The sequence below is a fragment of the Carettochelys insculpta genome, chromosome 3, assembly GCF_033958435.1.
Source record: "Carettochelys insculpta isolate YL-2023 chromosome 3, ASM3395843v1, whole genome shotgun sequence".
Lineage (NCBI taxonomy): Eukaryota > Metazoa > Chordata > Testudines > Carettochelyidae > Carettochelys > Carettochelys insculpta.
This window is the reverse complement of record NC_134139.1, coordinates 80,882,192-80,899,666: the sequence shown is the minus strand read 5'-3', so window position 1 is coordinate 80,899,666 and position 17,475 is coordinate 80,882,192. Positions and strand designations below refer to the sequence as shown.

At 41.6% G+C, this 17,475-nt stretch overlaps 1 protein-coding gene across 2 annotated transcripts in view; it reads right to left on the bottom strand.

Annotated features, from left to right (window-relative positions):
- Window positions 1-16,907, bottom strand: part of THBS2 (thrombospondin 2) — a 49,365-nt gene extending 32,458 nt beyond the window's left edge. For both annotated transcript variants that reach the window (XM_074988668.1, XM_074988669.1), the window contains exons 1-9: window positions 16,786-16,907; window positions 15,312-15,386; window positions 13,873-14,429; window positions 12,143-12,227; window positions 4,257-4,453; window positions 3,250-3,390; window positions 2,561-2,657; window positions 1,771-1,941; window positions 471-647 (exon numbers count right to left, since the gene is read on the bottom strand). In XM_074988668.1, coding sequence (XP_074844769.1) covers window positions 471-647; window positions 1,771-1,941; window positions 2,561-2,657; window positions 3,250-3,390; window positions 4,257-4,453; window positions 12,143-12,227; window positions 13,873-14,429; window positions 15,312-15,381 — 1,495 coding nt within the window. In that variant the 5' untranslated portion in view covers window positions 15,382-15,386; window positions 16,786-16,907. The remainder of the gene's footprint in view (window positions 1-470; window positions 648-1,770; window positions 1,942-2,560; window positions 2,658-3,249; window positions 3,391-4,256; window positions 4,454-12,142; window positions 12,228-13,872; window positions 14,430-15,311; window positions 15,387-16,785) is intronic.
- Between the last annotated feature and the right edge of the window lie 568 nt (window positions 16,908-17,475).

Below are 17,475 nucleotides of genomic sequence, written 5' to 3'. Positions count from 1 at the left end.
AAGCAGTGGAGAGCTGGAAACCGCGCTGCTGTTTGATAGCCTCGTGGCTGGGAGAAGGCAGGGAGAAGGGCAGCTAGGCAAGCTGACAGCTGCAGAGCAGCTTCAAGTGGTGTTTAACTCTCATTAAAGCGAGTTACGCACAACTTGAAGACATGTATTTCGAGGATTTACTGTACTGACTTGCAAAAGGTTACACATTGAGGCAAGGGCATACGTAGAACCCCAGATATTGGATATTCAACCCACAAGACCACAGGGCTTCTGAGTATTCTTTTATAAATCCAATTCCACAGTCCCCAAAATCAAAGCAAAGGCAGAGAGCCAAGTGACCACATATAATATGCTTACACAAGTCCATTTCCAAGGCTCCAGGTTAGATCCTGAGTCACTGATTATTATAATTTAGAGTCTCCCACCTTGGAGTACAGTTGTATTTGTCTTTCACTTCAGGGCTCAGCCCATGCACTTACTTGGACATGGGACTCCCTCACATTCTTTCGTTTCACGGCCACTTCCTTTACACATTTTCCCACCCATCTGTGGGATGGGGGAATTGCAGAGACGGATGCGAGTGATGTTGCCTACTCCACAGGTCACAGAACAGGAAGACCAAGGAGACCAGTGACTCCAACCACCATCTTGGCGTACTAACAGAGAAGGAAAAACACCCAAGAATACACACTATAAAGAAGTCCTTGTCCCATCTGAGGCCATAATAGAAATTCACTTGTGAACCTAGCTCTGCAACAAAGCTTTCCCCATTTGACAACAGCTGTCCCACGCTTTATTACTATCTGGTACAAAACCCAGCCTTTGGGTTCAGATGTCAGAGACTAGCTTACTTACAAACAATCACCAACACAGGACTAAAGGAGATGTTCAAGTACCTCCATTAAGAGGACATGGGATTTAAAAACAGATGTGTTGTAAGACATTAGAAAATATTTGTCTGAAACAGTGGTTCAGGAGTCATCGAACGTGATCATGACCAACATTCCTTTAGCCGGTCTTGTAGGTACAATAAATTTACAATCTCTTAGTATTTTACAAGAATTTTCAATAATCCCTTAGTGCAGGTGTTTCTTCCCCATGTCCTAAACACTTCTGTGATTAAGGACTGTGCTAAGAATCATGGGTCAATGACACACACAAGAAATTAGCTGCCCCTGCACAGAAGCCAGTATCACATACCTGTGTTGACTCAAGGCAAGAGACCCTACTAGCTAGAATCTTTCCTTTTACAGATGAAAAGCTAGACAGCACACAGGCATATTAGATTGACAAAAAAGGGTGAGGAGTATTAGATGGGGGCATAAAGGAATGAAAATATGTCTTGATAATAACAAGTATACTAACACACAAAATTAGCGTTAAAATATATACAGTTCTGACGATGGCTGTGTCTACACTACAAAAGTAACTTCGAAGTTGCTTCGAACTTCAATGTAAGCAACTTCGAAGTAGAGCGTCTACACACACCCTACTTCAAAGTTAAACTTCCAAGTAGGCCACTACTCCATTCCCAGGAATGGAGTAAGGACTTCAAAGTTGGGCTCCCTTCTTCAAAGTAACGGAAAGTGTGTGTGTAGACTCTCTGCTGGCTACTTTGATGTAGTGGCTAACTTCAAAGTTAACGTCAAAGTTAGTTCCTCGTGTAGATGCACCCTACCAGTGGATGGGAAATCCAGGCAAGGATTCTTCTTGTTTTATAATAAGAAAGGGAGAAGCAGAGGTAATGTTAATAAGGAGACAGAGAGACAATCTACTCACTTCGATTGTCACATTTGCCCAGGCTACACGTTCTTGTCTGGATGGATGGGCCTATGCAAGTGTTGCTGGTGACATCACATGACCTTCCTCGCTGCTGTGTTCCAGAGCCACAGGTCACTGAGCACTCTGTCCACTCAGACCATGGAGACCAACCATCTTCACTGTCTTTGGCTGCAGATCAGAAGCCACAAAACCTGCTTAATGCTCTCCGTCCCTTTTATCATATGGGTTTTGTTCTCACATGTCTTTTTTGTTATAACTTATTCTTTGCTGTTTAGATCTCTGGTTGTGATTTCTCTTTTAATCTCTCTCAGGAAAGTTAGAGAACTTCATTAAAAAAAAAACCACAGTTAGAGATTGGCCCTGTTCAGATCCCTGAATCTGAATACCTTCACATTTTGTTAACTTAGATCTGAGAACTGACCTCTTAAATGGGCGGACCTAATCTCTGGTTCCGGGCATTCACAAACTTTGGGAACCAAATCAAAATGGACCCATCCCACATTCCCACATTCTAAACCACATTCTATAGGGGAACGGCAGGCACAGTAATCTACTCTGATTGCAGCCTAATTTAACCAGATAGTAAGAAAAGGAAAGAAGAGCAGAGGAAACACAATGAGAAATTGGACTGTGTAGGTAGGGAAAATGCAGTTAAATCTCATTATCCTGACACTTTAAAAATGTTGATTCTTTGGCAGAGTGTTTTTTCAACCCTTTCCCAACCCTTCGTAAAGTAAGTTTTTAAAAATTGCCAGATGGGTGGATTTTCCTTGTGTTAAGTACTTACGATGAAAGCAGACAGGGCAGCATTCACCTTCAATAAATGATGGATTGGCACAAAACACTGCTGGGCAGGTGATTTGATGGCACACAGTTTTAGAATTCTACATACAAAAAGCATAACATATTGGTGTGTAAATATGTAAAAAAACTTAAATATTGAGTCTCTTCTGGTATGGCTATGATCTGAAGAAATGGTCAGTCCCACGAAAGCTCATCACCTAATAAATTATTTTGTTAGTCTTTAAAGTGCTACAGGACTGCTTTTTTGTTTTGATAGTATATAGACTAGCACGGCTTCCTCTCTGTTACTATAGTGGCATGTATTTGTGTTCAAATACAGGCAAATCTAGGTAGTCAGTGAAAGTTCTACCCATATACTGAAGAGATTTTGCTCATCATCATTGTAAAAGACAAAAATATTTTGTTTAATGAGGTTGTAAAAGGAAATATTTTAATACCAAGCAAGTTACCAATCTAAGTCTACAGAGAACTGAGTTCTCTAAATCTAAGTCTGTTAGAAACCGAGGGGCAAATCCAAACCTCCTGAAGACAGTGGGGAGCCGGTTTATGGATTTCAGTGAGCTTTGGATCAAGCCCTGAATAAATGTTAAATGCTGAAACAGGACTGAGCAGCCCACCTGGATTCAGTCCACTGCCCATTCTGAAAGAAGGGGAGTACTTTTATAGTCTTACCTCACAGGTACATTTGGTGCAGCTATCTACAACCCAGTTTTCATTATCTGCAAAGGCACGGCCATCCTGCCAGCAGAGCGACTGGTTCTTCAGAGTTTTGTTAGGCCCAATCAATTCCCACATAATCTGGTTCTCCTCAGACTGAAAGAGTAAACAAATTAAATAAATAAATAAATAAATAAATGGTGTGTGCTTGCACCAGTCACCAAAGTGTCTCGAATCAAAAACCAGAGAAACTATAGCTCAATCACCTGACTTTCGTATGTGATTCAAAACTTACATTTTTATGCATTCATATACATTAGCCAAGAAGAAAAAACACAATTCAATTACCGTACTACAGAGTGCAATTCTGTCACCTAATATTATAATCATGATTACATAGTGCTCAATAAAATCTAATTGATCTAATCTAATCTAAAGGTCCCGCCCCACTGCACCCAATTTACATAGTTCCTCATCTTCAGAGGGGAAAATAATTCTACTTCTGTGACATGCAGAAAATTATTAAAACTTTGTTAAGAAAGTATAAATACGATTCACATCTAGAAAGGAGGCAGATTTTAAGCAACTACACGTTTTTACAATGAAAGATAAAAAGATAAAATTCACTTGCATTTTTTGCCTCTTACATATAATATGTGGATATGATAAACAAACATATAAATTATATATGTAATATGTATTGATATGAATATACAGATATATGGATATATAGTACACATATGATTTATATTTTTGGGTGCTTGCATTTTTGATGATCAGATCTGAAATAGCTTTCAAAGGCCGGGTCTCCAGAAAATGTTGCTCTAAACCTGTGAACTGAAAATCACGCCCAAGTGTCATAGTCAGGCCCCAAAATCAATTATAGCCACCTCTGAAAACATAGGACTCCCTGAGCCTTAACTTCTCCATCTTTATAGACATTTAACCAAAGGGACAGGGGAAGACAACATTCTATAATTGACTTTCTGTTGCTTTTGCTTCTTAAGTCCAGGAATACCTACCACTTTTTGAAGGTTATCAACTAAATTGTTAACTACAATGCGCAACCCTGTGAGCTCAGTGAACATTGTTCCCAGCTCTTCACAAGAGCGGTCACAAAACTCCAGTGTCTTCTCCGTCTTTTCGCCAACATACTCCGTCGTGACTGCAGGGCTAAGGTGAAGGATTTCTGTACTCTCATTGATGGTGTTCACTTCAGCTGGCAGGGAGAGAGGGGAAAACAACAGTTGTGTATATAACAGTCTTCAGCTGATTCCAGCTTATGGCTGGAATTATAGACTGGCACCTGTAGGTAGGACTTATATACAGCTTTTTTGGAATAGCTTCATGTTAGATTATACCCAGCAATAGCAGAGATGGGTTGAATGTCAGCTGCTTCCAATTACAGATGTTCCCTTTCATAATGAAGAGCCCAGCTCCAGTTTACATAGTCACCATTTAAAGTCACTCTTGGCAATGTAAAACACTCATTTATGAAGAAAAAAAACAATAAAAACATACATCATAAACCTAGATGCATTTAGTCCTCTCAAGGCCGTGAAAAGTTTTGCGTTTTTCATGAGGCAACAAGCACCGCCCTTTCGAGCTGGGTCAGAGAGACAGACCTCTTCTATTTGCAGGACTGATAGTCATGAAATGTGCTAATAATGCCACGATTACACAGCACGACTAAGAGACTGGTGTGCTCCCCCTATTTCTGGGATGGCCATTGGGCCCCTGCACATCTCACAGTAGCCTCTAGCTTAAACCATCTGGCAACAGCTTCTTCGGGTATGTCTTCACTACACCTAAACACTGGCATCTGGCTGGTGCCGGTTGACTTGGGCTCACAGGGATTAGACTAAGGGAATGTTTAATTGCAACATAGACTGCTAGGACCAGGGGAGATCCTGGGCTCTGGGACACATTCACCCACTTTCACCAGGTCTAAGAGCCTGGGCTCCAACCAAAGCCAGAATGTCTATGCTACAATTAAACAGCCCCTCACCCATGATTTGGAAACCCAAGTCAATTGACATAGCTTAGCTGTAATTGTTTAATTGCAGAGTAGACAGACCCTGATAGCACTTCTGTACCAAGACCAGAAAGCTCTGTGGTCCATCCAACCCCCTCTCCCAACTGGTACCACCTTGTACAGTGAGAGAGGAAGTAGAGCCAGCAGTACCAGCCAGAAATTCATCCCAGCTCCTATGCCAATGAAGTACAGGACGGATAAACTTGGATAGTTGGCAAGTATCAGAGATGTAGCCCTGTTAGTCTGTATCTTCAAAAACAGCAGGAAGTCCTATGTCACCTTATAGACTAACAGATATTTATTAGCCTTATAGGCTAACATCCGACTATCCAACTAGCCTTATAGGCTAACAAATATCTGTTAGTCTATAAGGTGCCACAGGACTTCTCATTGTTTTTGGATAGTCGGATGGTTTCTCTGCGTAGATAACTTTTCCAACCTATTTGTGGCACTGAACCACTACTTATCTACTGGAGAGCTACAGTGTGGTCGGTGTTTCTCCCACACTGACCTACCAATGGTTTTCAGTAATCATCTGGAAGGACATCACTTATGGCTGAAAAAACAATTTAATCTCTGAAGTTTATGGAATCTCTGGTGAGACTGAAAACAAAGGTGTAAACTGTGGTGTTGGATTTTCCTCTGGAAGTAAATTCAGATCAACAACGCTTCCCTAAACACAACCAGAGAGCTGTCAGAGCGCAGCAGCTCTCAGTCACAGTCAGCACACAGCTGTGTAACCCACCACAAAACCCTTGAACCATGCAGCTCCCCCTGGGGGCAGTGCTGATTAAATGAGCTGTCTTTAACCTGTGAAAGATACCCTCCAACAAACTCTTTTCCATGCCCTGTCCTCTATGTCACAGGCCAGCTAAGGGAGTCCGGACACCAGAACTATCACTGGTGGAATAAGTGGAAGACCAGAGAGTGTTCGCTATCATCCATTAGTTAATGTTGCAGCTCAGGTAGTATCTCAGTGGGTTTTGCTGTTTCACCTTATAGCTGGTTGCATAGGTGAAACTTTGAATAAATTCCTTATTAGAAAAACAAGTCTCTCAAGCACACAAATACACAAGCTGTTCCAAAAACTGCTGCTACCTACAGAGTCTCTAGAGAAAAATAATTAAGGCCAAACACTACTCCTCCTAAAATTAGGAATTCTGTCAGTTTCTTCAACAGACAGGGACGCAGCTACTTAGGGCATAGGTTCAAGTTATTCCCTCCTTTACTCATGGGAGGCGGGGAAGGGTGGGCTTGATTCTGTGGTACACACACTGACAAAACCCTAGGTGACTTAAATGGGAATTTTGCTTGCAGGGGGACTGCAGGGTTTCACCAAAAATCAGTTTTCCCTGTTGGTTTTCAGTGGTGATATTTAGCTGTTGCCTTTGTTTCTGTAACAATTTTCACCAGAGTTTAATAACCAAGCCTCAGATTACCTAGCCCTCACGCTAAGGAGTACACGTACACTAGTTAAGAAATCCCAGGACACTTCGGCTGTCACTGGTGGCATAAGGAGAAGAACCAAGAGTTTTCACTGCCATTTGCTACTTAATGCTGAAGCTCACCCGGAGTCTTACTTCTTTTGGCAGTTTCTCCTTATTTGTACTTGGTTTCATAGGTGAAGCTCTGAATAAGCTTCTTGTTAGCAAACAAAGCCTCTCAGTCACGCAAATATACAAAACTGTTTGCAATGATAGCTGCTACCAAGACTGAAGAGAAAAGTATTAAGCTAGGTCTATCCTAGGCTAAAAAGTCGATCTGAGATATGCAACTCCAGCTAGAAAACTGCTTAGTGCTGTTCATATAGGTAACATATATTCTAGAGTGTACAAAGCCTTCCACTAGACTGGAGACATCTATAAATGGCACTGGGACCTGAGCCTGGCTGCAGCAGCAGAAGAGACTGAGGGGCAGAAAGGTTGCAAAGGCTACTTCGACTCTCCCTTCTTTAGAAGTGAACTGCTTTTAAACATCTAAGAGTCTGACATAGCTACTGCATTCACGGGGGCAAGAGTAATTAGGTCAATGGAAGAGTTCTTTCCCATAGACTGAGGCTAGGTCTACACTAGACATTAAGATCGATTGTAGATATGCAATTCCAGCTATGGCAATTGCATAGCTAGAATCAACTTTCCCACAATTAACTTATCTGGACTTCCTCACAGAAAGAGGTCAATGAGAGAAACTGTCCTGTCAACATTCCTTACTCCTTGCGATATTGAGGAGTACAGGGGTCAATGCCAACCCCAGATAGTTCAATTTCACACGTCCCTGCTACATGCACAAAATCGAATCCCAGAAGATCAACCCTGACCAGGTTGCTCTTCCACATGAGGAAGACATACTCTCAGAGCATCTGCACTAGCAGTGCTACAATGGTGCAGCTACAGCTATGCAGCTGAGCCCCTGTAAGCTCTGCAGAGCAGCCACAACTGCAGTTGCAACAGCTAGTGATAGTCCTTATAGGGCACGGAAACTCTAGAGTGAACTACAGGCCAGGCTAAGGCCAGGCTATTTATTGATTCCAGGCACTTCAGATGTTTCCCAAGAAGGCATTTGTTCTTCAAACTGCACTTGCATTATATGCATCATGTAGGGATAATTGAATAAAGGCCAAAGAAGAGTTTGGAGGTCACAACATAAAAGTTGTTCCAATGCATAGCAAATAGCTGTAAATCACCATGACAGAAAACAGCAGCAATAATTCTTCCAAATCTTTTGAGGCCAGAGGACTTTCTTTCTGCCAAAAGATTTTTTTAAATTGAAAAAGCTTTTTTTTTTTTTTTTTTTTAAAGCAAACAAGAATGATACTACCTGAGAACTAAAATTTTTCTCTGTACCATTGAGATCTTTATCTGGTGTTTACTCACTCTTCATAGAGGTAACCGTCCCTTTGCCTTCAAAGGGAGCTTTGTATGAATAAAACCTACAGGACACAGCCCAATATTGATCTCAGCCGTATGGGAAGCTTTACTCCCCTGGCTTCCAGTAACAATTCATTCATCATATTTAGTGTTAATATAGCACGTCAACCTAGAGGGTGAATCAGAGTCTAAAATAGCTCAGAGAAGCCAGTCTGGCCATTCAGCCCTTTCTTAAACCTTCCAAAGGAGAAATGAACACGGTGATTGCTATATCGCCTATGATGACAAATGCATCAGCACTGTTCCTCATCTCAGCTCAATAGTTGCATGAGGTGGGTGGAATTAAAGAATAACAGAGTAAGAGGAGGCTGATTTAATTGTTAGTTCCCCCATGATTTGTGAATACCCTGTTACAAAGTCTATATTGAATTGTTTCCAGTTATCCAGGTCACAGAAATTTGTATCCAAGTAACTAGGATAAGAAACTAGATGTATGGTAAGATGGGCCAGAGCCATCTGTGGTATAAGTCCCTCCAGTTGCCTTTTGATTCCTTGAAATGAATGTGATTTTCTTACAGATAGAAGCATTAGTCATCTTTTACTCTCCACGTGATATTTTTCGTTAACACTTATTTCATACTGTCAAGCCAATGTCAATTTTTTACTTGATCTGAGCAGGTTAAGAATAGTAGTAAATCTCTAATCTCAACAGAGAGGTCAGTCCTAACTATGTTGGCAGCATTTCATCTACACTCCCTCTTGGCAACCAGCAAAAGAAGATCCCTGGGGATTAATTCTAGGGAAGGAATTCCATATGGCTGGATTCCTGCTCATTTCTTAAGGACTAGATGACTCGCTTTGCCAGGCAAAGGTGCTAAAATTGAAAACTTTGATATAAAGCTAAAACTGGTCTTTTCCCAAATACAAAACTTACTTCTTGGACCTGGCTGTGGGTGGGAGTTTATTTTATATATTTATCTAGCTTTTTTAAACATGCCTTTCCAAATCTCTGTGCACACATATCAATCAATCTTTTAAATACACACAATGACCATTTTATAGTGAGGCTCCCCCCGCATCAGCCCAATAGCTCCCTCCCAGAGCACCTGAACAGTCAACCTGCCTTCTCAAAGAGGATTTAAAAATGCATAGGCCTTGCACTGTGCCCTGAAAGTCAACAAACTCAGGCATCTGTCAGAAAAGTAATAGGAGAAATCCCAAAGTCGAGGGCATTTCACTGACAATGCCTAGCCCCTAAGGCCCTCAAATTTAAATCTGGAGGCACTCCCACCCAACTAACATGTAAGGAGCGAGGAAGGACGGCCTTGTGTTTCACACATCGTCCTAAAGTCTGGGGTGGGATCTGGATTAAAATCCCAGCTCTGTCACAGACTTTCTTGGCAAATCATTTAATCGATTTGGGCCTCAGTTCCCTTCCTGTAAAAAGAGGAGAAAGGGTAGAAGAAAGGGAATGTGATTGTATCATGTAGATAGACTATAAGTTCTTTGTGGCATGGATTCTCTCTTCCCATGTGCTCAGATAGCCTCCAGCAGAATAGAATCTTGATGGGGGTTGGGTCCTGTAGTTGCCACTATAATACAAATAAAAACAATAAAAATAGAGATCTCCGACTATTAAAGGTTTCATAGAGCAAAGCTGCCTCTTTGAACTGCTTCCAGGAAATAAAATGGAAGGCACTGCCTTACATTCCCAGCAAGAAATTCCTCTTAGTAAGTGGACAGCTGATGTTCCCTAGAGTTCACTACATATAGCCTCAAAGCCAATCTGGAGGTAGCACAGGCATGGATAATGGGGGCAATTCAAGGTGCGAGTTCTATAGAATAACTTGCAAGCTAATCAAATGCAACTGGAACAAAAGTTTCATGGCCACTGATGAAATCTGAACATGCAGAAGCAGCTACAGGACCAAGAAGATCCATACTTCAGCCTCTCTTGGTCAATGGTCAGCCAACAGACAGACTAGCACCTAGGGCTTGATGATGATGTGTGCTGTTAATTTATAGTAATTGGTCTAGGTATCAAAGCACACCACGGCTTAACTAGTTGGGATTTTTACCTGCAAGTACAGAGGTTATCTAAATAGAGAACAGCTTCTGTGGCAGAACACAGCCTGCAGGCTGCAAGAGCCTAACAGGAGATATGTACACAGGGAACTGGGTCAATGCCTTTCCACTCCCTAACTAAGCTCACAGCTGAGGCCTATTAAGGACCAGCTTGCAGCACTAGGCTAATCAGGAATCTGCTTCAAACGGTAAGCCAAGAGACTCCCTATAAAAGGCAGGCAGCAGGGAGAAGAGTTGGGAGGTGCACAAGGAGGAAAAGGCTGAAGGTTGCAGTGCAGTGCGACCAGATACCTGAGGGAAGTGGTAGGTGAAGTGGCCCAGGGAGAGTTTGATATGATAGGGCAGTGGTGAAAACCTCACTAACTCTCTCTCTCTCCCAGGGACCCTGGGCCGGAGTTCAGGGTAGCAGGTGGGGCTGGACTCTCCTCACCTCTCTCCTGCCCTGGGCAGCCCAAACTCTGTAACAGGGGTCTGCTCCACCTTCACTGAGGACTTGCCTGTGATGAGAATGGCTCGGTAAGCGGAAACCCTTGCCTTTGGAAGACTCCAGGCAGCTAAGGGGCCACCTTGAGTCTCTGAGCCACACACTAAACAGCCGAGTAGCACAGAAATGCCGAGGGGCTTGATAGGGACCCTGTCACGCTTTATATGAAACCTACATTAGATTTGTGCTGAAATACCAAGGAAAAAGTATCATCTGCAAGCTTGCAAGCGCTATCTGGGATTCATGAAAATCCATCATGGTGTTCCAAGATTAATTTTCATAAATCCCAGATAGTGTTTTGCAAAATGTCACATGTCACAAAGGTTGAGATGCTATGTTCATCATAGTACATACATTAAGTAACAAGAACTGCTAAAATCTACTCCACGGATGAACAGCAACAGTCCATGGAAGGAGCAGGGCCATTCTGTAATCTTGCCTCCTCAAAGTTCCCATGGAAATATGAGTCTAGTAGCTTGCACCTTCTGCCTCTTTCCAGAATCCAAATGAAGAACAACCATTTCTGCCTGTTTCCAGGAAGACATCCCTCAACCCTCCCATTTCCCAAGCCTTCCAGTTCTCTCAGCTATACTTTAAATAGTTTTCAAATAAAACATTAAATTATCCATAAGCAAGCTTTGACCAAGTACATCTAGTGTCCAGCATCACCAAGTGCACTCAAAGCCCTAGCCTTGCTCCTCCACTAGACTTACATGGAAGGGTGAAGTCCAGCCAAAGGGAATAGCTTATTTTGAAATAACGCTTCTGTGTAGACATAGGGTAGGTCTACACAGTAAAGTTATTTTGAAATAACAGCATAAAGAGCCAAATTTTTAAATCTGAGAGGCAGGGATAAAAAGATCAGATTGTCTGTCAGAAGGAAGATTGTGATTATATCTATTCCAAACCTTCATACCAAAGCTTACACCAATTTGCTCTGGGTATGGCTAGACTTAGGGGAAGACTGACCTGCTGGCGGTTGATCTTCTGGTATTTGATTTAGTGCACTTAGTGAGGATGCCCTAAATCAAACTGTCATGGCGCTGCTGTGGACCCCAGTACTCCTGGCAGATGAGGAGTAAGGGAAGTTGATGGGAGAGTTTCTCCCATTGACCTCCCACTGCGTGGACAGTGGCAAAAACTGATTCTAGGTACATCAAGTCCAGCTACGCAATTCTTATAGCTGGATTTGGGAGTCTAAAATTGATTTTACCTCCTAGTGTAGACCCGGCATTTGTGTGCCACTCCCAAGCAATGGCCATAAGTAACTGGTCAGCAACTCCAAACTTTTCAGAGCCATGTTCTACCTCTGCCCTACCCACAATTCACACCGTCTTCAATGAGAGCTATGTTATGGGCTGAGGTTAATGCATCAACCTTAGGCTTCTTCATTTTCAGACTCAATTGAATAATGATAGTGTGAAAAAATATACATACTTGTCTGGCTCTTCTGACATCCTTTGCTATGCAGAACATCCTCTATAGATGTATCAAATATTAAATGCATATTTTGAATTAGACCCTGTAATTAAAGAAAACAACCTTCAGATCAATTCGGGATCAAATTTATATCATATTATTTATTATCCTCCACCTTAACCTCCTCACTATATTGACTGGATATAATCACAGGTAAATACTCAAAAGTAACCTATGATACATTCCATTAGAAATACATACTGAAAGTTAACTTTGATAACTTGGTTACGTTATTACTTTTATACTAATGAAGTTCAAAACACGTGTGTTTTTTTCCCCTGAATGAGTCATGATAAAGTAACATTTGACTAGTTTAATTTCATGCTACTGTCCTGTTGTGAATTTGAATATCTATTTCCATGCAGTTTGGCTAGCAATTCAATTCTCAGATTGAAGACTGGGTAGCAAGTGGGTTGTGGGCACTGGCTTTTCAGATCCAGAGTTCATGGTTCCGCTCATTGGATAGTTCACCCTAGCCCCCAAAAGACCTTTGTACAAACATTCAGAGCAGGACAACAGCTGAATTTTCCCTTTTGACAGAATAATCGACTATTTCAGAATGTTTTCCATTCTGAAATGGAACTATATATATATATCCTTATCCAAAAGTCTTCTCCCCTCCCCTCCCCTCCCCTTACACACAAATTTTGGATCAATCAAAATGTTTCAGTCCCATTGTGACTTTTAAAATTGTATTTTATATATTAAAAAAAAAAAATAAAGGAGATTGAAACAAAGTCACTTGAATCTAGAAAAATCAAAACATCCTGCTCAGACAAGTTTCCGGTGGAATGTTTCATTCTCGGGTATGTCTACACAGCAGTCTTATTTCAAAATAAGCTATTCTGGAAGAGCTATTCCAGAATAATACTGCCACACCAAAAAATGCATTTTGAAATACCATTTAGCTACTTCAAAATACAGCATCTACACACACAGAATCTATTTAGAAATAGAGCCATTGGACGCATTATGGCTCATTTCGAAATGGGCTCTATTCCCAGTCTTAACACCACCTATTCTGAAATAAGTGCTGTTCCTTGTGCAATGAGGTTTACGAACTTCAAACTAAACCAAACACTATTTCAAAATATTTTGCAGTAGTGGATGTATTGTGTAGATGCTAAGATAGTTGTTTTGAAATAATGGCTGTTATTTTGAAATAAATTTGCTGTGTAGACCTACCCCTTGTCTTAATGTTTTCTTTACTTTTCTTTTGAAATGAAATATCATCAAAACTGACATATTTCTGTGAAACATTCCACTTTTGCTGACCCCGTATTTTCTGACAGAAAATGTTCTGCTGGAAAACTTTGACCAGCTCTAAAATTCTCCATAAAATATGACACTCTTGATACTCTCTGCTATGGGAAGCTTCACAAACAGGAAAAAGGGTTACTAGTGCTGACAAATTGCGTGGGGAAATCTGTACGCAGATGGAGTGCATTTTGCATGGCTGTAGACTTAGCTGTATCAATCACTCACTTTCATGGATACTAAGATTTATACAATTGATTCCAAGCAAACAACTAAAAAAATATATTGAACCAAATCCTTTTCTGTCATCCAGGCTTCTCCACTGACTTTGAAGTGCACATTAAAGTAGAATTGTACCTATTGTCTTCTAAAATGAACTGTAGCTGAATTATTTACCTCACCACAGTCCGTAATTCTTTCATATTACCTACCCTGAAATGGTTCTCTCGAATGGACCCCTTTGTCACATACATTCTACTGTTCTCTGCTTTTAGATGTTCAAAGAAAGGTTCCTCCAGGATGAAGCTGTCAATAAGGTCACAACCAACATAGAGGCTATAGTTCTCTCCTGTTACTTGTATTGTGATGTTCTTCCAATGGGAGTCTGCTAGGTCCACATCTTCCAGGGAAATTACATTCTGGGAACCATCTGCCCAATATATAAGGTCCAGAGTATTGGCTCGGCCATTGGAAATAATCTCAAATTGTCTCTGAGAGATGCCAGGGCCCTCTAAAGCAATGATAGTACCTCTGGATTGCCTGTCTTGCCTTAGGATGGCTGAAAGAATAAAGCCCTCATTTTGGTGGATGAGTTTGAGAATCTGTTTGAATTTCTCTGGATTAAATGGAGGAATGTGGTCAAATCGGATGAAACGATATGCTGCAACGGTGAGATCTGGACCCCGAAAAATTTTTGCTCCAATTGTCTTTCGGCTTATGTTACTGATTTGAAATAAGTCAAACGTCGTCTCATCTTCCGTGTTACCATCTGCAAAAATCAATAGCATTTAGCTATATGAATACAAAAATGGACACAAGGGAAAATAAGTGTGCCTAGTACACCCAATAATTCTAACTATTTGATAGATGCTAGCATGTTTGCTACCTGTTTGGCACATTAATCACATTACTTCCATCTGCTTGGAAAAGAGGAGGATATGGTATATTCAGCATAGCATAATAAACAGTATTCTGATCTATTTTGCAACTTCTATTTGGTCAAAAAAAATTCTTCGTGAAAGTGAACAATATTCTACACACATAAGCATGCTTATTTTTACAAGGACAGGGTTTCAAAGTTAACTGCTTTGACTCAGAGTGAAGAAGAGTCGAATTATGAACACCATGTTACAAGAGGTTAGCTCTTAGGAAGAGGGTGGAGTTAGCCAGCTATGAATTGGGCTCAGGAGACTACGTGGAGTTAATATCTGGCATTGTGCCATTTTAACACAGACAATCTCATCTATAGATGTTTTCTTCTTTCTAAATTTCTGACAAAGCATCTTCTACCCACCCAGTCCCTTTAAGTCTCATATTACATGCACACTATAGAAGGAACTGGTTTAGCAATTATATAGGCAATGTAGGTCAAGGTTCTGTACAGAAAAACTATTTTTATATATTTCTTTTATCAGTAATGGGTAAATGTTATCACACAAAGGCACCAGGAGTAATAAGATGTATTTTAAATTTTTTGCCTTACTTTATTTTAAGCAAGCAATTTTCTTTAGATTTGACTATTACTGTGTTTTCTCCAGTGGGTTTAGATATATCATTTTTAAAGTCAACCTTTAGCTTTGCAAATTACTGTAATTTCTGCTGGCTTTCAAATCTCTTAAGCTTCATCTGGTTAAGAAATTTCAAAACTTACCCTGAGCATTTGATGAATCCCACAAAGTTAGCAAGACAATTAGCCACAACAGCCTGCTCCTCTGTAGCATAACTCCTACAAATAAACCAAAAAAAATCAGTTAGGTAAATGCTCCTGGTCAACTGTAATGACCTTGGATGTCTCGCGGGCTTGTACTGAAAACAATACTGTGACCAAAAGCAATTCAGTTTATAGCTAACATTGCATATTCACTGACTTTCTCTTCCTGTTTGTTGATTGGTTCATTTTAAGATGAAACAGCATATTTTTGATTAAGAGCGTCCCTGCTTATCCAATATATATGGTCATGCTCTTAGGTTTATGACATCACTACTGCATCCTCTGGACTTGATTTTTGACATCAAATGCAGAGCATGATGATTTTAATAGTAGTTGTAAAAATAATCTCCTGTACACATGCACATGCCCCAAAAAATAAAAAGGGCGCACACACACACACAAACAAAATCTATGCTATGTCAGCAGAATTTTCTTCAAAGTTTTTCCATGATACATGAGACATCTTCAAAGTTTTAACCGACAGGACATAGAGTATACCAGTTGTTCCCTCTTAACCCCACTGTGAATGGCAATATATAGCTGAATTCTTTGCAAGACAAAGGATCTTCATGAGTACTATTCAACTTGTTAAGATGCCACTCGAAAAAAGTCACGCACATAACATTTATCTCAATGCTGACTTCTAGGTAGCTAGCATTCCCTTTGGGTATCGCTGTATGGTGATATAGCTGAGTAAGCAGTACATCTGCATTTTCCTCTAAACTCATGTCTGTTAAACAGAGCAAACTCAGTTTGCCAGCTGTGCAGTACAGGCACACGTATTTCAAGATACCAGTAGGTTACCATGATACTCTACAAAATGTGTAACCTAAATTACAAAAATCTTCAGGAACTTTAACTTTTACACAAACGTCAAACTTTTGAGATAAATCCATAATTGTTTGTTGCACCTGACAATACTACAAAACCATTTATCGGCAAATTTGGGGCAGGGGGTAAGGGGAAGGTTGGCTAAAAGTCTTAGTTCAAGTATGTTTTGACAGATGCAACAGGAGCCATTTACAAGTATTTTCTTTTCCATGTAATGTACATATGTGGGTAGATTGGATTCAATGAATATCCAAGGAGCAGTAGTATAAGAAATATGCTTACACCCCTTTTTTAAATGTTGCTTCTGAAATGAGAAGTCAATAGGAAATATATAATCTTGCAAAAAACCAAACCTACACTCTACCTACACAAATCATGAATACTTGTTAGAGTATTCAGGGACCATATTCTTAGCTACAATGAGAGTCCTCCAGAGAGATGAAGAACAGCAGCTCAATTGCTAAACTAATCTGACAGATCCACCACTCCCGGCTCACGATAGCGTTTTTCTGCTAATCAGTGCATTGCCAGTATGAAATCTTAAAAAAAAAAAACCTTCCCCCCTTACCCGGCATAAAAGTACCTGCTGCTGCTGCTCTTTTCGTGTTAATGCTCCAAACCAAGTCCAAAGGAAAAGCGAGCAGGAATGATCTGCAACAGCGACGTGCAAACTCCAAGCTGCCGCGGGGGTGCAGGGTCGGCCGCGCTCCGGCGGAGGTCGCTGCCAGTGGCTTGCGAGGGGGGCTGCTCCCTGCTTTTATAGACGCTCCTGCGCCTGCCGGCTGTCAATCAGCCCCGCGAGGAAGCGCTTTGGAAGTCATTCCCAGCCCGCGGCGAATTCCCGCCTGGGAGCTGCCAATTTGCTCTGCTCCACCTGGAAGGCGAGCCCAGCTCCAGCCGCACGCGGCCGGCCCTCCCCGGGTGCGCTTTACCCGGGAGGAGGCGGGCGAAGCAAAGGGACGTCCCTGACTGTCCCTACGCGGCTTGGGGCAGGGCAGGAAGCTTCCGGCGTCCCCCTCAACCTACCTCCCAGGACCAGGGCTCTGGCGCTGAGGCCAGTGGCCTCAGAGCATCCGGGGCAGAACGCTGAGGACAGCTGAGCGCTCCCTGGTTCCCCCCCGCCCCCCCAAGCCTGGCTGTGCAGTGCTTCCCCCCGCCTCTCCACCGGGCAATGGCCCTGTTCTCCCCCAGCCAACCAATTACCCTCCTCTGTCCCCTTGTTACCAGTCGGCTGATTTGTGAAACAAACGCCTTGGGGGGGGGGGGTAGGGGG